This window comes from Bos mutus, chromosome 1 (assembly GCF_027580195.1).
Source record: "Bos mutus isolate GX-2022 chromosome 1, NWIPB_WYAK_1.1, whole genome shotgun sequence".
Taxonomy (NCBI): Eukaryota; Metazoa; Chordata; class Mammalia; order Artiodactyla; family Bovidae; genus Bos; species Bos mutus.
This window is the reverse complement of record NC_091617.1, coordinates 56,760,786-56,786,911: the sequence shown is the minus strand read 5'-3', so window position 1 is coordinate 56,786,911 and position 26,126 is coordinate 56,760,786. Positions and strand designations below refer to the sequence as shown.

Here is a 26,126-nt window from a genome sequence, read left to right as displayed (position 1 = left end):
TTGACTCTTAAAACGCTGATTGTACATTGTGGTCAGATCTGAGATGAGTGCGTCTTTAAAGTTGTTGCCTGAAATTTCAAACCAGAGGAGTTAAAGTGGAAAGAATGGAGGGCTGGCAAACATGAAATATGAGTTTTACTCCCCACTGTGTCACCAAGTCAGTTTGGGACCTCAGGCAGATCATGTAACCCTTTTGTGCCTGGTTTTGGCTGTGTCATCGAAAAGGCATTAAAATGAATGATCATCAAGAATTTTTGCTGACCTGAGAAAATGCTCATGTCAATATAATATTAAATGGGAAAGGAAGGTAATAGACTCGATTAAGAAACTTGTCTAGTATCATCCAGCCGAGATTCAATCCAATGCCTCTTCTAGTAGTCCAAGTTTGCAAACACCTGATTTCACTGCCTTAATCAAACTGACTCACCGGAAGAAAAGCTTGAGAAGGGGCAGAGAGGAAGTATATATATATATATATATATAAATATATATATATATATATATATATTACTGTTTGGCAAGAGGCAAGATGGAACCGCTAGCTTCAAAAAAAATGCATGTTGTTTAATTTAATTTTTTCCTGTTTGCAATGGTTTCTTCCCCTTCCTGGAGAGTTTTGCCTTGCAGTAGGGAACTCTTAGCACAGAGAAGAGTTTTTTCCTCCTAAACGTAATCTAAATACATATGATTAGTAACATTAAGACAGTTTTCATTTTTATTTTTTTTGGCAAATCTAAATTTCAAATGTGTGGCAACTAAAGATGAGTTTTTATTTGTAGTTTGATTCATATGACACATTCTAGCTCTTCAAACATGAAAGTGAATGGAAATAAATACCAAATTGTGATAGACAGAATAATGCTCCCCTACAAGATATCCCTCACAGCTTAGTTGCTAAAGAATCTGCCTACAATGCAGGAGACCTGGGTTCGATTCCTGAGTTGGGAAGATCCCCTGGAGAAGGAAATGGCAATCCACTCCAGTATTCTGGCCTGGAAAACCCCATACACAGAGAAGCCTGGCGGGCTACAGTCCATGGGGTCGCAAGAGTTGGACATGACTTAGCGACTTAACCACCACCACCATACTATACCACTACCACAAGATATCCATGTCCTAACCTCTGAAACTTGTAGATGTGTAGCCTTACACAGGAAATGGGACTTTGCAGATGTGGTTAAGGATTTTGAGATGGGGAGGTGATCGTGGATCACAAAGGTCTCTATAAAAGGGAGGCTGGAGAGTTACAATCAGAGAAGATGTAGCAAAGAACACTGGTGGGAATTATGCAGCCACGAGACTCAGAGTCTAAGTGGCCCCTAGGCAAAGAACAGATTCTCTCAGGTGTCTAGAAAGAATGCAGCCTTGCCAATACCTAGATATTATCTGTATGGGATCTATTTTGAACTTCAGACCTCTAGAACTATAAGGTGATTAATTTGTGTTGTTTTAAGCCACTCAGTTTGTGGTAACTTATTACAGTAGTAATAGGAAAGTAACACATTTATGACGCTTCTAGAGTTGTGTGCGACTCCCAAAATCACACAAGAATTTTCAAGCAAAAATCTTTTATTTCAAGCTTGGTTACTAAGACTGTACACCTCTTCAACCTGGAGATAACTTTTAAAATTACGATGACTGGGAAATTTACAGGGATGGGCCAAATATAGATAAATATCTTGTTTTACCTTTTAAACCAAGTTTGTCTTGGACACGTTCAGTGCCTTACTGTAGGGTTTATCTGTGTATAGCAGAAGTGAGAGAAGGACCAATGAGCTGAAAGATAACTCAATCAATCCGCTTCCTCTGTCTTTGCTTCAGTGCTTCATACAGGAAATCTATTGCTGTGTCAAGTTCCAGAGAAGTTTCTTCTGTTCCAAGTTACTAATCTGGCTGAAACACATAGAGGTGAAGGAAGGGGCTAGGAGGAAAGAAGTGCTGAGCTGCTAATGGGCTAAGAAGATCCAGCACGGAAGAGTCAATCAGACAGAGCCTCACCATGTCCACAGCTCCTTTTACACCTGTGTGGACGAACAGTGCTGAGTGAAGGGCAGAAAATAAGGAAACAGAAATGCCCTGCACTTGGATAACTTCTGATCTTCAGCTACGACTAATTTTGACTCTCTTCTTTGTTGCAGGTGAGTTTGAATTTTCTTTGGGAGGGTGACAGGAGAATGACAGGTGAGAAACGTGGTCACAGCTTTTCCTGCGCTCTCTTTGCCTTTCTTATGGGGGCAGAGCACAGCAAATACAATCAGAGTTATGGGGGAGGGGAGAGTTTCCTCCTAGATTAACTTCACTTTATTTTTCTTACTTTCCCCTTTGTCTCGCTTATTTTATTTTTCATCCTACTACACTATACGTATATCTTTACTTTACCCCACTGCCTACTTCCTCATGCCCCCAACACGTTTTTAGGGCGAGGCAGAATAAATTACTTTCTAGTAGCAATCCAAGTCACCTGATGAAAGCGGAATTCTTTTTGTCTCTTCTTAAACCACTTAAATAATAATCCCAATCTATTTATGTCTGTATTGTTAACAGTATAAATTAGGAAAGTTTATTGCTGTCTTGTCACTTTCGATGACCAGGCACTTTTAAAAATATAACACATTCAGAAGTTTGGTGTTGTGTCTGTGATGTAGGTCTGCATTTATTTTAATATGTGTGGGCTGTCAGAAACTCTTTCTGGATTAGAAGACACACTCTTCAACATCTAGGTTCCTGCAAGAGTTGTGGAGAAATTGGGGCTGTTGTGGGGGTGTCCTGGTTTCACTACTGAGGGTTGGTAGGAGTTGATGTAGGAGGGAGTTTTCAGGTTTCACTTTTAGTTGATGGGAGCAGTTGCAAGGAAACATTTGGTTTAAAATTTTATAGTTTAGTAATTCAAAGAGAAAAATTTATTTTTTTCTCATATAAAGGATTTTAAAATACTGCCCGTCTTCCAGGAAAACATCTACTTTTCCTCATGTAGGTGAGCACATGTAAAGTAACTGTGCTGTATCACTGAGCTTTTCTGGGGAGTGCTTTCACATAATTTTTCTCCTTTGATCAGCACAGCAACCCGGCGAAGTAGACATAGAAGACATTTTTCCACCTTACAAAGAAACTGAGGTATAGAGAGTTGAAATTTGTCCCAGTTTATACTACTAGTATATGACAGTCATACCTAGTACTAATATACATTTGTAAGCAACACTAAACATCTGAATAGGCAGTTTTCCTCAATACTTAGTCTTTATGCTTCTCACTAACAAGCACCATTAAGTCAATAGGTAGTTATAAACTGAATGGAGTATTTACTCATTTAAAAAAAATCAAATCAGCTGAATCTTTCAGTAGTTGAGATCTTGTTGTAGAAAGTTTTTATAGAAACCTGTACAATACCCAATTTGGCTGGGAATGTCAGCTAGACAATGAGTTATTTATGTTAAGCTGCAATGTGATTTTGGGGTAAAAGAAAAAAAATCATGATTAAAACATAATCGATAATTTTGAATTTGATAGTTTAAAGGTTTGGATTTTAAAACTATTTCTAACCACAGCTAGGATATACTACCAATGTCAAATCCCTGAGATTTGTGCTTCTATAATTATAGTGTTATCAGAATATTTAAGAGAAAGATATGGAAAAGCAAATTATATTTTGTGCAGTGATTTGACATGATAAATTCACCATGAAATAATTCAGAATAATGATATGCAAAGCCCTTGGGGCATGAGTTTATATCTTTATTACTAATACTGCTTTGTTATTAATACTGCCAAACAGAAATAACTCACTTTATTAGACAAAACAAACTCACAAAGAAGAGAGCTAATGACTTCTCTGAACATGCCATTAAAGAACACATGTATACCTGTGGCGGATTCATTTTGATATTTGGCAAAACTAATACAATTATGTAAAGTTTAAAAATAAAATTAAATTAAAAAAAAAAAAAATAAATAAATGCCAAAAAAAGAGGAAAGTAAATTTAATATTTTCCTCAATCCAATATGTCTAAAGTACTACCATTTAAACATAAAATCAATATAAATTAAAAAAAAATTATTTACTTTTTTGTTTACTTATTTGTTTTTAAATTCAAGTAATGTGGTAGTTGATGGATAAGATTTATTAAGAAAGTGTCTGAGAGGGAAAAATAAAAACAATGCTAATCATCCATTGCAGAGAAAAGCTCTCTAGCCTTGTATCTAGTATCCTTCCCTCAAACTCCCTTTACCGCACGCCACGTCTTTCTTTTTATTTTATACTATTGTCTTCTAGATTTTTTCTTGTGTTCAGATTATATTTTGATGTCCGCATCAAAATGACTCTTTTCTTTTATAAAAGTCGCTAATATTTAGATTATGAGTTACTGAAAAGAAATCCTCCTTTTTTTTTTTTCTTCTTTGGGCTAATTTTAACCATTTATCATTATCTTCCAGTAGGGGGCAGGCATTCACAAGAGGAGATAAAAATCAAGGGAGGGTTGAGTGGCAGCTTTGGCAGGCTTGCAAAAGATGGAAAAAGAGATTAAAAGCAATGTGGAAAGAAGGTGTTTGTCCTCATTGATTTCAGTCTTCCTTTTCTAATTTGCAATAGCTATGAATGTACACATTTTAGTAATTTTTAGGTGTGGTATCCTTTAAACATCCATGCTTAAGCAATTAATAAATGGTCAATACTGAAATCAGATTGGTTGTATTCTTTGCAGCCAAAGATGGAAAAGCTCTGTACAGTTAGCAAAAACAAGACCTGGAGCTGACTATGGCTCAGAATATCAACTCCTTATTGCAAAATTCAGGCTTAAATTGAAGACAGTAGGGAAAAACACTAGGTCATTCAGGTATGACCTAAATCAAATCCCTTATGATTACACAGTGGAGGTGATGAATAGATTCAATGGATTATGTCTGGTGGACAGTGCCTGAAGAACTATGGACAGAGGTTCATAACATTGTGCAGTAGTTAGTGACTGAAATCATTCTAAAGAAAAAAGAAATGCAAAAAAGGCAAAGTGGTTGTCTGAGGAGGCTTTACAAACAGCTGAAAAAAGAAGAGAAATGAAAAGCAAGGGAGAAAGGAAAGATATACCCAACTGAATGCAGAGTTCCAGAGAATATCAAGGAGAGATAAGAAGACCTTCTTATGTTCACTTCTTATGTGAACAATGCAAAGAAATAGAGGAAAACAATATAATGGGAAAGACTAAAGATCTCTTCAAGAAAATTGGAGACATCAAGGGATCATTTCATACAATGATGGGCACAATGAAGGACAGAAACAGTAAGGACCTAACAGAAGCAGAAGAGATTAAAAAGAGGTGGCAAGAATACACACAAAAAAGAACTGCACAAAAAAGGTCTTAATGACCCAGATAACCATGATGGTGTGGTCACTCACCTAGACCCAGACATCCTGAGTGTGAAGAAGTCAAGTGGCCTTAGGAAGCATTACTATGAACGCAGATAGTGGAGCTGATGGAATTCCAGTTGAGCTATTTCAAATCCTAAAAGATGATGCTGTTTAAGTGCTGCTCTCAATATGTCAGCAAATTTGGAAAACTCAGCAGTGGCCACAGGAAAAGGTCAGTTTTCATTTCAATCCCAAAGAAAGGCAGTGCCAAAGAATGTTCAAACTACCATACAGTTGAGCTCATTTTGCATGTTAATAAGGTTATGCTTAAAATCCTGCAAGCTAGGCTTTGGTAGTACGTGACCTGAGAACTTCCGGATGTACAAGTTGGGTTTAGAAAAGGCGGAGGAAACAAAGATCAAATTGCCAATATTTGTTGGACCATAGAGAAAGCAAGGGAATTCGAGAAAAACATCTGCTTCATTGACTATGCTAAAGCTTTTGGCTGTGTGGATCACAACAAACTGGAAAATTCTTAAAGAGATGGGAATTTCAGACCACCTTACCTGCCTCCTGAGAAACCTGGATACTTTGGCCACCTGATGCAAAGAGCTGACTCATTAGAAAAGACCCTGAGGCTGTGAAAAATTGAAGGCAGAAGGAGAGGCTGATAGAGGGTGAGATGGTTGGCATCATCGATTCAATGGACATGAGTTTGAGCAAACTCCAGGATACAGGGAAGGAGGGGAAGCCTGGCATGCTGCAGTCCACGGTTGCTAAGAGTTGGACATGACTGAGCGACTGAACAACATCAACAAATCCTTTTGGCATCTGCAGATTTTGGTGTCTGCAGAATCTCTTATTTTGCCCCTCATACTGATAATTTGTGTCTTCTCTTTGTCAATCTGGTTAGAGGTTATTGATTGCATATATAATGTGTGTGTGTGTGTGTGTGTGTGTGTGTGGAGAGAGAGAGAGAAAGAGAGAATAGGGCCTAAAAATTATTTGCCACCTACATTCGAGAGATCAAGCTAAAATGAAACACATGGAGAACATTTTAAATCAGTCAATCTTGAAATGGTGTTGGAGTTATTGAAGGCTTTCTGGAGGAGAAGGGTCTTGAATGATAGGTTTGGATAGATGGGGAAAGAAAGATAGGAATTGGGAGGAGCAGGTGTGCAGCATGATTAAAGGCAGATGATTCAGGGAGAGAAAGCACTGTAGCTTGATGTAACAGAGATTGTTATATGATCTCAGGAAATAAGGCTGCATTTCAGGCATCCTTAATCAGTAAACAAAGGAACTTGGAAACTGTAACTTTTGGGGGAAATAATAAAATAAAATTTTGGAAAAAAAATGTGGCAGCAGTATCTCATTGAGTGGGAGTGGTACTTGGTAAAGCTTTATTTTGAAGCAGGGGCAAGGGTTCTTACCCTTGAGTTTCCATTTTAGGAAGGTCCATGGTATCACTGAGAGTCATTGGTGGCTAAGAAGGGAAGTTTCTTTGCAGAGGAAGATGTTAAATTCAATCTAGAGATGGCAAACACACAGGATGAAAATCTCTATTGGTACTTGGAAGTATAGCACAATCCAGGCTTCGTGAATTATTCATGGTGGAGGATCCCACAAAAAGAGTACACATTGAGATAAAAATGGCAGAATAAGCTCTAGAGATTTTTGGATTTGGGTCCTAGGAATGATAATTATTTCTTCTTCTTTATAACAGAAAATAAGATCTGAGAAGATGTGGGAAAAGAGACACTGTAGTATAGATGGAATGCTTCACTTTAAAAAAGAGGACAGAAGCTCTTCTGAAATTGCAGACTAAGATGAGAAGTTGTATGTAGAGATGCTAATAGGTTGAGGATAGAAATAAGGAAATGGGAACAAATCAGAGAATTCCACAGTAGGTAAATTCCTTTCCAACAAAGTCATGAGTATTTCAGTTAATGGTGCTAGTTAATAAAATAACTCGGTTGTCATTTGGCTTTCTGCTGTATCTGAAAAATCAATCTGTACAGTGATTAAGAATGTAGTAACCATGGATATACTTTTGCTTCTTCCCCTTGTTGTCATCAATACAGATTTGAAAATTCCTAAATAGGATTAGGGAGCAGATCTGTGGCTACAAAATGACTTGGGACTGTGTGATGCTAATTGCTCCTAAGAATCAAACCATTACTTTTTTAAATAGTTATAAACTTTAAAAGTTGAGTTTTGAGCAGAGAAAGTTTATTAGTGAGGACTCTTGGAAGCAGCAGCTGGAAAATAGGGCAACGCAGCAGAGGGGAAAAGGCCAGCAATCCCAATCATGACACCCTCATCTGACTGCATGTGAATTTCTGGAGTTAGAGTGGCTCCAGAGAGGCTCTGCATTGAATCAGAATGTCTTATGGGCCTCATTCTCCAAATCAGTCAACAGATATGGACTGCTCTGGGTAAAGTCTGACTTTGCTTGGGATAACTGAGATGATTTCTGAAGGTGTGAGAACTGAAGGCCGTCTGCTGACAGTGCTCCTAACAGCAGGAGCAAAAAGTCATTCCTAAAATAGGATTCTGGGTACACGTACTATCTCCACCATAGCTGCTGTTTCAAATATTCTTCATCCCTTCCTGAATTTCTGAGTTTCTGTGTGATGCTATTTCCCTTCAACCTAAGTAACTTCTATTATCCTCACTAATAGTGTAGTCCTGCTGGCGAGGAGTTCTCTTGGTTTCCTTTTATCTGAATATGCTTCATTCTTGCATATTTATTCTTGCATATTTTTGCTGGATACAGAATTCTGGTTGACTTTTTTTTCTTTCATCACTTTAAAAATGTTGCTTTACCATTTCTGATGAAAAGTTGGCAGACACTCAAAACACTGTTCCTCTTACTCTAATGTGTCATGTTTTTTCCTGGCCACTTTCAAGATTTTTTCTGTTAGTTCTCACCACTTATAATGTGTCTACGTATGGTTACTTTTATATTTATCCTGCTTGAGGATTACTGAAATTGTTGAATCTGTAAATTTATGCTTCTTGGTAAATTTAGGGAAATTTTTAATCACTATTTTCTCCAAATATTTATCTACCAGCTTTCTAAGTTAGACGTTCTGCTACTTCATTGAAGGCCTTTGTGGCTAACATAGGTTTGTTGTTTTTTTTTTTTCTTCCAGTTATTTTTTTTTTCTCTCTGCTCTTCAGATTGGATAACTTCTATTGATATATTTTTAAGTTTGCTAACACTTTCTTCTCTCATTTCTATTCTTCTGTTAAGGTCATCTTATATTTTTCTATTTTATAGTTTCCATTTATTTTGTAACTTGTTTCTTTCCTTTCTGTTGAGGTTTTTCTGTTTCTTCATTCATTGTGAGCCTATTTTCTTTCATATCACTGAGAATAGTTTAATCTCTACTTTATGGTACTTGTCTGATAATTGCAATATGTGGGTCAATTTGAGGTTGATCTCCCTTTAATGTTTTTTTTTTTTTTTCCCCTCCTAAAAATGGGTCACAATTTCCTGGTTCTCTGTACAGTGAGTAAATTTATTTATATTGTGACTATTACATCTTAGAGGACTATATTCTATTACTTTGTTGATTTTTTTTTTTTTTTCAGAAAACATTGAACTTGGTGGAACTCAAACTAAAAACTCTCTTTTGGACAATATTTTAAATCACAGTGCTTTTACCTTTAGTTGGTTGGCGTAAGTGTGCCCTGCCATGTGGGACTTGGGATTAGCCAGAGATGTGCATACAGTTTATATAAGGAATTTGAACTCTCTCTTTCTGCCTCTCTCAATTTCAAGAGCCCAAGGTTGCCCCGAAATCTATCTTTTTGTTCTTCAGAAAAACTGTGGATTTTTTTTCCTCTTAGAGTTTTAGCTGTCCAGTGTCCTGCCAACTGCAGTATTTCCTGGGACTAGAAGTGATAAATATGGGAACCTTTCCTTCTTTCAAGATTGATACCCCTCAAGAATCTCACTTTTTCTACTTTCCCGTGGCTTCAGATAGCTTTTATACTTTGTCAGAATTTGCGGTTGTTATTGTGTTGAAGCTTATAGGGCCATAAGCCAACTGGAACTTTCTTCGTCTGTCTTTTTAATATCATTGTGATTTTTTAAATATCATTGTGTTTTTATGAACTGATATTGATTTGGTTGGCTGTATTGTCTTAGATGTTGAAATTGAATGTTCAGTTCAGTTCAGTTCAGTCTCTCAGTTGCGTCTGGCTCTTTGTGACCCCATGGACTGCAGCACGCCAGGCTTCCCTGTCTATCACCAGCTCTCAGAATTTAATCAGACCCATGTCCATCAAGTCGGTGATGCCGTCCAACCATCTCATCCTCTGTCGTCCCCTTCTTCTCCTGCCGTCAATCCCTCCCAGCATCAGGGCCTTTTCCAGTGAGGCAGCTCTTCGCATCAGGTGGCCTTTTTGCTTTCTAAATTTCCTCCATGCATTGACTATTTTGTTACCTTTCATTTTTCTAAAAAAAATCTCACTCCCCTTCCCCCCATTTTCTAGATTCTTATGAATCTCTGTATTCAATTTAAAGATCTATAATGAGATATAATTTAAATCACTAGCTATGTCATCTTTAAGAACTTACTTGCCCTCCCGACCTTAAACCGTAATTTCCTTATTTGTGGAATAAAAGAAATGCCTGACAATATTAAGAAGTATTGAACTTTCAAACAGGAAGGATTTTAGAAACCTTCAAATTAAATTCTTTCATTTTATACATGAGCAAATAAAGCCCAGAAATGTTTAAGGAATTACTAAAGACATTACTCAGCTTTTTAGTGCATGAGCTGAGCTTGGAACTCCTCCATAGCAACAAAAAATAGAGGGGAAAACAGATGTGGCAAGTATATGTGGGAAAATCCATGATTTTTTGGTGTGATATACTTGAAATAACAGCAAGCATTTGAGTGGTGAGAAACAGTGGCATAAGGACTGAGATTCTTGTTTAGGAAAAATAAGTCAAGGCTCACAACACGGACTAGCTTTTTCTGTCAATCAGTAGGTAAGGAGGTGTCTGCCGTGTGTCAGACACAATGTTCTGTTGCAGAAACATAGATCTTGCTCTCACAGAGCTTAGAATCTGTTAGGAAAGGTAGACATTAAATTAATCATCACAAATAATTTCATAAAATAAAATGAGTAAAGAGAAATATAGGGTGACATGGCAATGTGTAATTGGTAAGCCTGATCTGTTCTGAAGATCAGGGAAAACTGCTCTTTGGAAGCGAGGTTTAAAATAAAGAAGAGCATAAAACAGCCAGGCAAGGAAAGTTGAGGGGATGAATATTCCAGAAAGTCAAACAGCCTATATGAAGGCCGAGGGAGCTAAACTGTGACTGAAGTGATAAAACAAGGAGAAATCAACTGTGCTGAGGCCCAATTCAAGTTCTGGAGGTGGGGAATGATGGTGAAAGAGGAGCAGGTGAGACCTGGGGAAATACCTTTACAAAAGTGCCTGAGGATACAGGTAGGCTTGTGGAGAAGGAGACAGATAGGGAGAAGCATACGGTGGTGATAGAGGTGCAGGAAGGAAGGGGTTTTAGTTGTTCCCTTGCTCAGTTGTGTCTGACTCTTCGTGGCCCCACCCCATGGACTGCAGCACACCAGACTTCCGTGTCCTCCACCATCTCCCAGAGTTTGCTCAAACTCATGTACATTGAGTTGGTGATGCCATCCAACCATCTCGTCTTCTGTCGTCCCCCCTTCTCCTCCTGCCTTCAATCTTTTCCAGCATCAGGGTCTTTTCTAATGAGTTAGCTCTTCATATCAGGTGGCCAAAGTATTGGAGCTTCAGCATTAGTCCTTCCAATGAATATTCAGGACTGATTTCCTTTATGACTGACTGGTTTGATCTCTTTGCTATCCAAGGGAGTCTCAAAAGTCTTCTCCAACACCACAGTTCAAAAGCATCAATTCTTTGGTGCTAAGTCTTCTTTATGGTCCAACTCTCACATCCATACATGACTACGGGAGAAACCATAGCTTTGACTATACAGACCTTTGTTGGCAAAGTAATGTCTCTGCTTTTTAATATGCTGTCTAGATTTGTCATAGCTTTTTTCCCAAAGAGCAAACAGCTTTTAATTTCATGGCTGCAGAAGAGGAAAGTGGTTAATACTGCTACTGCTGCTAAGTCACTTCAGTCACGCCTGACTCTGTGTGACCCCATAGATGGCAGCCCACCAGGCTCCCCCGTCCCTGGGATTCTCCAGGCAAGAACACTGGAGTGGGTTGCCATTTCCTTCTCCAATGCATGAAAGTGAAAAGTGAAAGTGAAGTCACTCAGTCGTGCCCGACTCTTAGCGACCCCATGGACCGCAGCCTACCAGACTCCTCCATCCATGGGATTTTCCAGGCAAGAGTACTGGAGTGGGGTGCCATTGCCTTCTCTGAAAATGGTTAATAGCATCAAAATATGCCAAGCAGTCCAGGAGCATAAGCACTGAAGAAAGGCCTAAAGGTTGACTGTAAAGGGCCTGATGACGTTCAAAATTGTGGCCTGAATGGAAGGACGTAGGAGCCACAAGATTGCTAACCTTGAGAAGGGCATGGGTGGATAGGAAATGGAGGCTGTGGGCTCACACCACTAATTCTAGAAGTTTGGTAGCAAAGAAAAGAGACAGGATCACAGCTAAAAGGAGAAAGCAGAATCTGATTTTTTTTTTTTTCCTGTCAACAGAGGGGAGCCTAAGTGTGTTCAAAGGGTGTTCTCACATAAAGTTTTAAGTTGCTTAGTGATTTTTCTTTGTCCTTGCCATTTTGTTAATTTACCATGGAATACTATGCCATCTTTCCCTATGGTTTATGAATCTGCCTGCAATGCAGGGAATGCAATTTCAATCCCTGGGTTGGGAAGATCTCCTGCAGGAGGAAATGGCAACCCACTCCAGTATTCTTGTCTGGAAAATCCCATGGACAGAGGAGCTTGGTAGGCTATAGTCCATGGGGTCGAAAAGAGTGGAACACGACTGAGCACACATGAGCTATCTATTACATAATTTGAGAATGTCTGGTCTTATGATTTATTTTTGTGATATTGACACTTTTGGAAAAAAAAATGTTCATGTAGTAAGTAGTGAGTGGTAGGTTCAAAATAATTAAGTCTAGTTGTTTTCATTCTCCAAAAAAAAAAAAAATCATTGTATCTGCCCTTTACTGACTCTCTCTTAGACGTTACTCAGAGGTTGTTCTGAGCCAATAATTTGAAGTTAGTTTCCAGACAGAGTCACCCACAGGGCCTAAAATATTAAAGATGCAGTGATGCTATCTGAAGCCTAAATGCAAATTTCAGGGCATCTGGACTTTCACAAATTTTTGTAGGTGATTCTGATGGGAGCCAAGATTAAGAACACCATTTCAGGTCTTTCTTCATCACCTAAACTATCCCCATTGTCCCAGCTCTACAGGCTGCTCACCTTCAGATTTACCCTTCGTCCAATGTGGAATTTAACTTCCGCAAATGTTAAGGTTTCTGAGAGCCAGCACCTTGCCTTATTCATTCTACTATTCCTAAAGCTCTGCACAGCTACCTGACACTGAGTAGGTATACTCAGAAAGTGTTTGTCCACCTGCGTGTTTGTGTCTGCTCAGTTTCTCAGTCGGGTCCAACTCTGTTATGCCATGGACTGTAGCCCACCAGGCTCCTCTGTCCATGGGATTTCCCAGGCAAGAATACTGGAGTGGGTTACCATTCCCTCCACCAGGGGATCTTCCTGACCCAGGGATCAAACCTGTGTCTCTTGGGTCTCCTGCATTGGCAGGTGGAGTCTTTACCACTGCACCACTCAGGAGGCCCAGGTATACTCAGAAAATGTTTGTCAGCCTAAACTTCCTCAAAATGTCTCTGGTATCTGTAACCACTCTTGCCCTTTATGCTTCGCTCTGAAGAACCAAGTGTCAGCCTCTTCAAAAGCAAACCTTCATTTTGCATTTGTCTCATCCCCTCCCACAGCCTCTAGGATCCTGCCTGCCAGTTAGCCTCCTCCACTCTTGTAACTGCTAGCGCTGCCTCTGTCTACAAATACGCTGTACAACTCAAATACCCACTAGAAAAGTCCTTCTAGTTTCAGACATTGCCCCATCTCTCTCTTTCAGATTTGACATGAAAGGATAAAGTTACTGTCTCATTCTCTGATACTTTCAGGGTAAAAATTCTTGAAAGAGCAAGTCTACAGTTGTTGACAGTTGCTTCTGCTTGGGCCCTTGCCATTGTTCTCTATTGCCTCTGTACTGACACTACTACTCTCTTACAGCTCTTAATGGTCTCTGAATTTTGTTAGCAAATCATAATGTCTCTTACTCCTTACTTTAAAATTTTTCATATATGACTTGGCCTTGATTACTTGTGTCTTGAAAACTTCTCTTTCCCTGGTTTCAAGACCCCACATTTACCTTCTACTTTTCTTCATTGTTTCTGCTAACTTTACTTCCTTCATTAGATCCCTAATTTTAAATGTTTCAAGACTCTCAATTTGGCCTTGTCTTTAATTTCCACATCAAAGACAGTGATGTGGCAGTCCATGGGCTGGATCTGGCTTAGAGACACTTTTGACTGGCTCATGTAATATTTTTGAAATTTTGAATTAGCTGCCAATATTTTTAAATTGGGAGAATTTACCCAAACTCCCTGAGATGGTATCTAGGATTGCTGTGAGGATTGAGTTAAACTATATATATAAAGCACTTAATACTATGTCTGAATTTGACAAACATTCAAAAAATTATATCATAATTATCATTTTACAGTTTCCAAAGCTCTTTTATAGATATTACTTCATAACTTATTTAATTGGCCCCTACAGACCAACTTTTTGTTTTTTTCTAAGAATTATAAACTATATAAGCATTAATATCCTAGAATATAAGGTGTTTTTTGGAGATATTGTGGGTTTGGTTCCAGACCACCACAATAAAGTAGATATCACAATAAACTGGGACACACAAATTTTTGGTTTCCCAGTGCATGTAAAAGTTTTGTCTAAAGAAAAAAATTATGTCTACGCTATACTGTGACTTCCCTGCTGGCTTATCAGTAAAGAATCTACTGGTAATGCAGGAGACATAAGCATTGTGGGTTTGATCCCTGGGTCAGAAAGATCTCCTGAAGAAGGGAATGGCACCCTACTCCAACATTCTTGCCTGGGAAATCCCATGGACAGAGGAGCCTGGCAGGCTACAGTCCATAGAGGTCACAGAAGAGTTGGACACAGCCGAGAGGCTAAATAACAACACTACACTGTAGTGTATAAGTGTGCAATAGCATTATGTATAAATAACAATGTATACACCTTAATTAAAAAATACTTTACTACTAAAAATTGTTAACCATCATCTCACAACACAGGGTTTCCATAAACCTGCAATTTGTAAAAAACATAGTAAAGTGAAGCGCAGTAAAATATGGTATGCCCATATCTTTGTATATCTGATATGTGTATATATTCACTATCTATTCACCAAAAACACTGACCCTTGTGATCACTGATACACATTTGTACAACATCTACCTTGAGTAGGGAACAAATTTGTTTTCATTACCTAGTTTTGGACTGTGTGATGGTAATTGCCTGAAAAAAAGTTAGCCCAACAATATGACTTTTATTAATACTGTGTCCTACTAAAATGATGCAGACTTTGTGACTATTGTCACATACACAAAAATTAGTCCCAGCAATATGGTTTTTATTAGCACTGTTTCCTATCCATATTTTTTCCCAAGTGGCTAGTTAGTTCCCTCAGTATCATTTACCAATGATATAATCATTCTTCCCCTTAGGAATTTGAATGCCTATTCCTATCAGATATTAAATTCCCATAAATGTAGATAGAGCAACTGTTTCAGAGAGTAATCTGTGCAATATTACAGAGGTAATAAGTGGAAATTTATTTAACATTAGCCAAAAGGCTAGTTGATTTTGTTACTCTAATTGTGGTGTTTTTTTCTAGTTTTGTCTCTGCTAAAACTTTGGGTTTCTACTCAATGTTTTGTTTACCGAACAGTTAATTAGGTGTTGTGTGCTACTAAGTTAATGTATTTTAAAATGTAAATAACGTTCATAAATTAAAGTATAAGAACACAAATTAGATGTATTGTGTTACCAGGATCAGCTTTTGACATTGTTATTCCATCTTCCCAATTGTTATTCGATCTTCCCAAGCCAGAGATGGAACCCAGGTCTCCCATGTTGCAGGCAGATTCTTTACCAGCTGAGCCACAAAAGAAGCCCAAATCTCTTATTTTACATTTCAGTTTCTTTCCTTTTTGGAAGCAAGGATCATGATAATTGAAATATTAAGCCATGAGACACATAAAGGAGATAGTTTTCATTTTAAAAGACATTTCATTTTTTTTTAATTTTAAATTTTATTTTATTTTTAAACTTTACAAAATTGTATTTGTTTTGCCGAATATCAAAATGAATCCGCCACAGGTATACATGTGTTCCTGGCAAGCATTTGTTTTTCTTTTCTGTTCTCCTTCCATAGGAAAATACACTTGTCTCAGGAAAAAGATCTGAAATCATTATGGAAGATTAGATTAATAGCAAAAGCTGAAACATTTTTTTTTTTTAGCTCCAGTCTTTCTTCAGATCTTATTCCCTCCAGATACACATTCTCTGCATATAAAAGTACTTCTATTTGGACTGCTCTGTTTCTCATTCTCTTTCTTATTATCAGTATCTTGTTCATTGGGTCTTGTATCAATTACCTCTTGCTGCATAATAAACTACCCGCAGACAAATATTTATTCTCTCACAGTGACCCAAGAGTGAGTGAGAGAGAAACCATGAGGGTAGAAGCCGTAGTCTTTTTCTAACTTAATCTTGGCACTGACATTCTATCATTTCTGCTGCATCGCATTTGTTAGAAGTGAGTGAAGTCTCTCAGTCGTGTCTGACTCTTTGCGACCCAGTGGACTGTAGCCCACCAGGCTCCTCTGTCCATGGGATTTTCCAGGCAAGCGTATTGGAGTGGGTTGCCATTTCCTTCTCCAGAGGATCTTCCTAACCCAGGGATCGAACCCAGGTCTCCTGCATTGTAAGCAAGACGCTTTACCGTCTGAGCCACCAGGGAAGTCCTATCCAGCCCACGTGCAAGAGGAGAGGATTTATAAAGACACAATTACCAAGAAAGTAGGGACCATCTTAGAGGCTGCCTATCACCTCAGTACTACTATAAGTTACTCAAAGTACATTTTATATACTTTTCACTTATTGCTATTACAGTTTCATATACTTGTGTGATTATTTGGTTACTGTGTATTATTCCTATTGGATTGAAAGCTCCATGATACAGGCATTTATTAAGGCTTAGCTATTGTAACTGAATAAATAAGTATTATTAATGCAGCTTCCAGCTTCCCTCCACCAGTCCAAAAGCTCTAATACATGTGATAGGTGGTCACTCAGACACCATCTCAGTGAAAACTAGTAGTGAAAGACTGATCATCATCTTAGGAGGCAGAAAAAAAGAGCTCATTTCCTTTACGTGCAATATTTCTCATAAAATTACTGCATTACTTTTCAGGTAGCTTTAGTAGAGAAAAAAATAACATGAGTCTGTTATTCCAACTGTTGTTTTGTTTTGTCTCTCCATTACTGTTTGCTATTTAGAAAATAACAAAATGTGGGGGGAAATTGGCTATGCTTTCAATTATTCCTACAGGGTGGTAGTACTTTTAAATTATATATCAGAAATAAAATGGTACATTATTGTAAAACTTCTCCCAAAGTTACAAAGTTTATGGATTTTCTGGCTGACTATCATGGATTTCCACTAGTTCCCAATGTGAAAATTATTGCATTAGAGAAAGAAATACAATTAGACTATTTGGCTAACAATTCATCTTATTTTCAGAACTTCTAAAAAAAAGGAGACAATTCAAGGTCTCTTCTTGTTTGAATCCATTCATAACTCTAAAAACTGTTGGGAAATAATACTTGTATGTCTAACCTTTATCCACAACATGCAGTTTTATAAAACACAGTACAAACATACTAACTAAAATGTTAAGGTTGATATTTTAAGTTTTCTGAAGCCAGAGAGTTATGATAAAGCTTTCTGTACTGTATTGACTTTACCATACTGGTGATTAGAAAAAGTTACGTGCTCAGTATAGCTAAATAAGGTTGTTCTAGCAGTGTGATTTTGATTTCCGGGTCTTTGTGTGATTAAGATCTCAGTCTCAGAGTTGCATTTATTTAAAATGAAGCTTGAATCTTTAGGAGAAATGTAGTTTCCTTTTTACTGGCTTTTAAACCTCAGTTTGTAGTGCTCTTCAGATGCCTTTCACTAGTTATTCCTTACTTATTAAGAATGACAGTCTGCATTTTGCAGAGGGGAGAACTAGAGTATATAAATTTAATTATTTTAAGTAATTTGGGAAAGAAGCAGAGTGAAGTAAAACTCAAATCTCTCATATTTTCCCACCATTGCTTTATTCAAAATGATCCAGTTCTGTATTTGTTATGATAATTTGCAGTTTTGAAGTCAGAAGCTTGAAACACCAAATGAAAAATGCAATAATTCTATAATTTGGTCCTCCTTGTGTAAAATATCAGAATATTAGCACAGATTTAAGTGTATTGAAATATATTGAATATATTTTAATGTATTCTATGTTCCTCTTTTTAAAAAGTATTTCGATAGTAAGTTCATTAAATGTTAAATAACGAAAAGATGACAAATAAAGATGTAAATACCACAAAAAACCATAAAAATGACTTTTAATTAGGTCAATACTAGCATAGAAGTTTCAAGTTCTGGAGAGAAATATTAAAAGAAATGTAAAAATAAAGTTCTACATTATTCTCTTTTATAGCTATATGGTCATTTTATTAGAGCATAGCCAAATATTTTAGGCTATAGTTTTGCTTCAATTTTAGGATTCTTTCAGCTTAAATTCATTTGTTCGGGCTCCTTACTGCTTGTTTGTATTCTCCCCAAACCTTGCAAATGAATGAAACAGCAGAAAATCTTTACTTTTTGTTTACCACCTGCATATATTAGAAATAATAATTTAAGCCACTATATTGATTAATTATGGCATAATATATGTTCTACTTTGGTTAATAAACAGTTACTAAATCAGGGATTTTACTAGGAATTGTGAAATATTAGAAATGCCTATTTCTAACTTTTTTAGTCAGTACAGCCCAGCAAAGCACAGGATTTTGTATAGATAAAATCTGTTAAATCACACAAGAAAACCATGTGCTGTTTCTGAGAGCCTTTTTCACTCACTGGAGGAAGGCTTTGGAGTATGTGTTTGCATAGTCATGCCTATACAATGTCTCCTGTGTGGGCGGTGTATAGTTGCTCAGGCATATGACAATGATGATTTGGGAAAGGAAACTCAAAGCGAGTGCTCAAAGTGACTAAGAGGTTTCACTAGTAGTCAAATCACAAAACAATCTTACTTCTACTGATGATTTTGACTTAGATGGAAAAGGTTTTTTTAAACATTATTTCCAGTGCCAAGTGGTTTTCATTTGTATTTTCTTTCATGTTTATTTGTGTAGATGCATGTTCTAATATTATGTGTGTTAAAACCTGATGTTTCTGACATTGTTTTTAATTAAACTGAGGGATAATTTATATGTAATTAACTGGGTACATTTAAAAGTTACAATTTGATGAGGTTTGACAGTCGTATAGTTCTGTAATTACTATCACAAACAAGATAAAAAACATATCCATCGTTCCCCAAATATTCCTTCATGTATGCTAGTAGTCCTTCCTTGTTTTTACACCCATCATCTGTGGGCAACCAATGATCTGCCATTTGTCAGCATAGATTAGTTAGCATTTTATATTAGTTTACTCTTTTTGTGGTGTCTGATATGTGCTCTTTTGTGTCTACTTTATTTCACTCAAAGGAATGATTTTTGAGATTCATCAATTCGTGTGTGTTCCTTTTTACTGCTGAACAGTATTCCATTATACAGATAACTTAGCTATCTGCCGATTGGCATTTGGGTTGTTTCTAGCTTTTGGTTATTGTGAATAAAACTTCTGTGAACATTCATGCACAAGTCTTTGTGTGGACATATAGTTTTATTTCTCTTGGGTAAATACTTAGGATTGAAATGGTAAGGTTTTATGTGGGCATGTGTTTGACTTTTGGAAAAAACTACTATAAATTTTCTAGTGCAGTTATACTTTTTTATATTCCCACTAATAATGTGTGAAAGTTTTAGTTGTTTTACATTTTTGCCAATATATATTATCAGTCTTTTTAACTTTAGCCATAGTAATAGGTGCATAATCATTATCTCACTGATTTAAATCTGCATTTCCTCTATGATTACTAATATTAAACATCTTTTTTGTGTATTTATTGGTAATCTGAATCTTTTTTTTTTTGGTAAAGTGTCTGTTCAAGTCACTTGCCTGTTTTTTTTTAATTGATTTTTAAAATTATTGGATTATAAACATTCTTCACATACTATTGTTTTTTGAGCTGTGCTGTGGCTTGTAGGATATTAGTTCCCTGACCAGAAATTGAATCTGAACTTCTCTAGTCAAAGTGCTGAGTTCTAACCATTGGACAAGCAGGGAACTCCTGAAGAACCAGCTTTTAATTTTGTTAATTTTTGTATTACTTGTTTTCTGTTTTGTTGAGTTTTGCTCTTCCTTTTATTATTTTCATCTTTCTATTTTGTTTTTAACTTCTTTAGGTAATTCCTGCTTTGTTATTAGTATTTAAAGCTATTAATTTTTCTGTAAGCATTGCTTTAGTGTAGCTGCATATCACAGAATTTGATACTATATACACTTTTATCTGTCCTACTTCTTTTATGTAACAATATGTCCTGGAGATCACTCCATAATAGTTTATAAAGATATTCCTCATTCTTTTTAAGGGTTTCATTGTACTTCATTTTGTGGATGTTCTATAATTTAGAAAACTAGTTCCCTATGATTTGGATTATTTCTAGAAGTCTTGCTATTACAGTGTAGCAATGACCTGTCTTCTGTATATATATTAATATATTTTAACTGTTGCCTATATAGCTTTGGGATAGTTTTTGGGAAGTGATATGGCTGGGTCAAAAGGAAAATGCTTATGTAACTGCTATTGTCAAATTTTCCATTACTGAAGTGGTAACATTTTACATTCCAACCAGCAGTATATTGGCATACTTATTTCTCTACAGTTTTGCAGAGTATATTCTCCAGTTTTTTAGTTTTGATGATCTTATAAGTGAGAAATAGCATTTCTGAGTAGTTTTATTTTGTATTTCTTTTACCATAAATGATGTTGAGCTTTTTTCTGAATGACTAGGAGACATGTATACTTCTTTTTCTGTAAACTGTCTGTAACTATAGGGTTGTGTTGACCTTAATTTTTAAGCCAGCTTAAGCCAGCTGCATGCCAGGAAACTGTGCAAACCGCTCTTTTAAGCACTGAGGATGAAGAATGAAAAACCTAGATGAAAATCCCTGCCCCCCTGGAGCTTACAATCTAGTGAGGGAGTGGTGGGTTTGGCCCATGAATTTTGGCAAATGTCTCAAATCTTCTTCCTTAGCTTGGCTTTTCCTATTCAGATTCAGAATTCAAAATGCTTGTGCCCATGTGTCTTTATAATAATCCTGATTCTATGGACTTGCTGTTGATGTGCTCTTTCAGACCTTTGTCTCTCGTTGTTTCTACAGAAACATGGCTGGGACTTGCTTCTCCAACTCTCTTAATTGGGTTAAGTTTGGGTTTCCCAGGTGAGGCTAGTGGTAAAGAACCCTCCTGCCAATACAGGAGACTTGAGAGATACAGGTTCGATCCCTGGGTTGAGAGGACCCCCCTGGAGGAAGGCATGACAATCCACTCCAGTATTCTTGCCTGGAGAATTCCCATGGACAGAGGAGCCTTGCGGGCTACAGTCCATGGCGTCACAAAGATTCAGACATGACTGAGGTGACTTAGCATGCCACGGATAGGTAGTGTATTTATTCTAGTGTATTTCTTAGGAACCAACTCTTCGTTTCTGCCCACTGTCGCAAGAACTATTCACACAAGAAAAATTTGACAATTGGAGCAGCTTATAAACTGGGGTGAAAGTGTAAGTTGCTCAGTTGTATCTGACTCTTTGCGACCCCATGGACTGTAGCCCACCAGGCTTCTCTGTCCATGGGATTCTCCAGGCAAGCATACTGGAGTGGATAGCCATTCCCTTCTCCAGGCGATCTTCCCAACCTAGGGATCGAACCCAGGTCTCCCACATTGCAGGTGGATTCTTTACCATCTGAGCCACCAGCTAAGCCCAAGCTGGGTTACTATGGCCAAATTGCTTCATCAAGGTGAGTCTAAATTTTTTCATCTGTAAAATGAGGATGATATCACCTGTCGACATGGAGAGACTGAAATAAATAACATGCAAATTAGCAAAAATCTATTCCTAAGTGTTCAAAAATTATTTTAAAACAATGTTTTATTTAAGTAAATAGTAGCTAAAAGGGAGTGGGTCGTGTATAAAAGGAAGAAGAAAACTGCACACAAAGAATGGCATTTAGAAGAAGGCATGAAGCCATTTGGAGGTTTCAAAGAACTACACATGGTTGGGTATTGCCATTATATGAGAAAAACTGGATATACGATTAGAACTGAGGCTGGATACTGGCAGGCTCTAACTGTGGCAGGCTCTAATTGTGGAAGGCATAAAACTCAAAGTATTCACAAGGAAATAATACACTTCTAGTGCATCTACAGTATCTGAACAACAAAGAGAAACATTTTAGGATAAAATTCAATGCACAATGGGTTTTTTGGAGAAATTTTGAATACACTGAAAGTGACATTGCTCAGTCGTGTCCAGCTCTTTGTGACCCCATGGACTGTAGCCTACCAGGAGTCAATGTCCCAGAAGCTCAGCTTCCTTATTGGCAAAACGGGAATAATGCTATCAAGTGCATTTTGTGTAAACACTTAGCCTTGTGCCTGGCACATATTTCTATTCCAGGTAATTTGCTCATCTTTGATCACTGGTCAATAACAAAGCCATCATATTTAAACTCTAAAGGCTACAGTCCATGGGTGGCAAAGAGTCAAACACGACTGAGCGAATTCACTTTCAGTGTATTCAAAATTTCTCCAAAAAACCCACTGTGCATTGAATTTTATCCTAAAATGTTTCTCTTTGTTGTTCAGATACTGTAGATGCACTAGAAATGTATTATTTCCTTGTGAATACTTTGAGTTTTATGCCTTCCACAATTAGAGCCTGCCACAGTTGGAGCCTGCCAGTATCCAGCCTCAGTTCTAATCATATATCCAGTTTTTCTCATATAATGGCAATACCCAACCATGTGTAGTTCTTTGAAACCTCCAAATGGCTTCATGCCTTCTTCTAAATGCCATTCTTTGTGTGCAGTTTTCTTCTTCCTTTTATTTTCCTAGAAAACTCCTCATCTAAGATTGAGCTCAAATATCGTTTATTGTAGGAAGTCTTTCCTAATCCTTTACCCCTGCTGTTTTAGAGTTAAAAACATCTTCTTTTAAACTTCTGGACATTATGTATATATCTACCTCACACTAAAACTTTATGTTATCATTGTTTATACAGATAGTTTCTTCCCTGGACCTCAGGCTCATAGAGAGAAAAGGGTATTGTTCATTATGATGTTTCTGTGCTTAGCGAGTACTTTGCCAGGAGTTGCTACTCAAAAAATGCTTACTAACATTTTTCATTTGGAGCTTGCCTTGTAAAATTTGAACTTAATAGACACTTGTCTATATGATGTGATTTCAACAGTGTTTAGGATACTCCTTTGTTGCTCTGGCTCAGCTGGTAAAGAATCCTCCTGCAATGTGGGAGACCTTGGTTTGAACCCTGGGTTGGGAAGATCCTCTGAGAAGGGACAGGCTACCCATTCCAGTATTCTGGACTGAAGAATTCCATGGACTGTATAGTCCATGGGGTTGCAAAGAGTTGGACACGACTGAGCGACTTTCATTTGTTGTTCTATATCAGCATCCAGTCAACACATCAGTGCTAAACTTCTCCTTCCTCACTGGTGCCTGAAATGTCTGTAACATAGTAAAACACCTTTTCACAACTGGAGATAGACTAAGTGCATTGAAGTCTAGAAGAAGAAATGCTTTGACTTGGATATAAGACCGGAGGGTGGTGAGTGGTACTGTGGGCCTAAAATGGGGGTATGCCAAATAGGAAGGAAGATCAAGTGAAAAGTTCATACCAGGATAAATTTTTTTGAGATGTTTGCTTTCCTGTCATAATTCATGTTTTTATTGGCAACTGCAATCCCCAAATGGCCCAAGGAATGTGAAAAAAAATGTGATTTTCTCCGGGAGTGAGAAATGCTAATGTGTATTTCTCTCTTTACCCCATGTGTCTTTTCAGAATGCTTAAGTGCAGGAATGGAAGGAACTAAAACATCAAACAACTCAATGCAGCAGCTGGACAATGGTAATTACAGTTCAGGTAATGCTCATCTTTTAATAATAATTCTAATAGAAGAGTGCTTGATGTTTTTGCAGTTTTTACACTTTGAGATCTTGAATTGTCTTAAGTTATTTATAGATTATTTTAGCTAAAATTGTCAAAATGAAATACTGCTTATGTTTTAAAATGGTAAATTTTTCATTCTGAAATTATTTTCTGTGCTTATTTAGTACTTATTTCAAGACTGTCATCATGAAGTAAATCAAGGGCACAGCACCAATTTTTTTCATTCTATTTTTAAATCATAGTTTTACTAGGTTTACTCTAGAGAACTTAAAAATATTGGCCTTCGCAGATGTTACTAATTTACTTTCTGTGTGCCCTTGTCCAGCTCTATTGTCTCCCAAATTTTTGTTTCTCATTACAGTTAACTTTTTCTTTGTATTTTAAAATATTATTTTTGTAATATATTTTACATTGAGCACTTCATGGAAAAATAATTCTAGTGATTTCAAAATGCATTCTTGGACTCAATAAATATCCTTTTTAATTACACTTACTTATTTACTATTTAGAAAAATTAGATTTCAGGTCAACTGCAGACTCAAATAAGTAAAATGACTATATAAATTATTAATCTGAGGGGTGGGAAGGCACTCATAGTGCTTGAGTTTAGTGAGTTAAATGGTGCCTCCACCTCAAGATCTGTCCACCAGGAACCTACAAATATGGGTACATTTGGACAAAGGGTCTTTGAAAATGTATTTAAGCTAAAGCTTTCAGATGAGATCATCCTGGATTAGTGTGGGCCCTATGTCCAATGACATAGAAAAGAAAAGGAGAAGACACAAGGGAAAATCCAATGTAAAGATGGAGGCAGAGGTTGAAATGATACATCTACAAACTAAGGAACACATAGGATTTCTGGTAGCCACTCAAACCTGGAAGAAACAAAAAAAGGATTCTTTACTAGAGACTTTGGAAGGAACATGGTTGTGCTAACACTTTGATATATTTCTGACTTCCAGAAATGTGAGAGAATAAATACCTATTGTTTTAAGGGATCGAGTTTGTGGATACATATCAAGACAGTTCTAGGAAACTAATATAATGAATAACTAATTTACTTTTCTACTGTAAATATGTCTTTAAAAACAGTCCACATGTGATTCAGTCTATATACAGATCTTCCATCACTTATGATGGCATTATGCCTCAATAAACTCATCCTAAGTTGAAAATATCATAAGTCAAAATACCTACTTAACAGGAGGAAAAGAGGGCAACAAAGGATGAGATAGTTGGATGGCATCACCAACTCCATGGACATGAATTTGAGCAAACTCCTGGAGATAGTGAAGGACAAGGAAGCCTGGCATGCTGCAACCCATGGGACTGCAAAGAATTGAATGCTACTTAGCGACTGAACAACAATAATAACCTAACATCAAAACTTAGCTGAGCCTTCTTTAAACAGTTGGGCAAAATCATCTAACACAAAGCCTATCTCATACTAACATGTTGGATAACTCATGTAATTTATTGAATACTGTACCTTTTGAAAGTGAAAAAGATGGTTGTATGGGTACAGAATAGTTGTATCAGTTATTTACCCTTGTGATTGTGTAGCTGACTAGGAACTGTGGCTTACTGTGCTGCCCAGCATCACAAGAGAATACCATAATGCATTATTGTTATCCTAGAAAGCAATCAAAATCCAAAATTCAAAATACAGTTTCTACTGAATGTATATGGCTTTTGCACCATTGTACAGTGAAAAAAAGAAGTCCTAAATCACACTATCCCAGGTTGGGGACTGTCTGTATATGTACATATTGAAAGAGTTAGACTTCTTATGTTAATGTGAAACTATAATCTTTCTAAACTTAAAAGAAAATTTGGTTTCATATGAAGAAATTGAAGACAGAAATCATAGAACCATAAATCAGAAGCTTTAAATGATTATTGTACTACTTTGGTATATACAAATCTTCAAGAAGGACTAAATAAGAGAGATGCTTTCTTTTATAATTGAAGACATGATACTTGATGTGAAATTGAAATTCTATAGGAACTAGATACCAAATGGAGATAATAAAACTGAATGACTTATTATAGCAATTAACTAAGTTTAAAAGATGTATCCAGTATTATAAAAATGATCATAGGACTACTTCTGAAAACAAGCATAATATTTTTCTTTTCTGAAAAATATAATTTTAGCACACTTAAGAGTACACTACAACTTGTGGGTTTTATCTCTGGTATGAGAAATTGCAGGGAAAATTGACTTTCCTACCAAGGTATTTTTCTTTAGACAGTGAATGTTGCTTAGTTGTAGGAGAATTTTGTGTCTGGTTTAAGAGGCAGAATTCTCCATG

At 36.9% G+C, this 26,126-nt stretch overlaps 1 protein-coding gene across 6 annotated transcripts in view; it reads left to right on the top strand.

The window, feature by feature from the left end:
• Nucleotides 1-1,813: 1,813 nt before the first annotated feature.
• Nucleotides 1,814-26,126, top strand: part of LOC102279587 (cell surface glycoprotein CD200 receptor 1) — a 64,052-nt gene continuing 39,739 nt past the window's right edge. For 4 of the 6 annotated variants that reach the window (XM_070369211.1, XM_070369218.1, XM_070369197.1 and 1 more), the window contains exons 1-2: nt 1,814-2,138; nt 23,704-23,784. In XM_070369211.1, the coding sequence (XP_070225312.1) occupies nt 2,072-2,138; nt 23,704-23,784 (148 nt within the window). In that variant the 5' untranslated portion in view covers nt 1,814-2,071. The remainder of the gene's footprint in view (nt 2,139-23,703; nt 23,785-26,126) is intronic. The other 2 variants (XM_005903362.2, XM_070369228.1) reach the window with 2 other exon arrangements.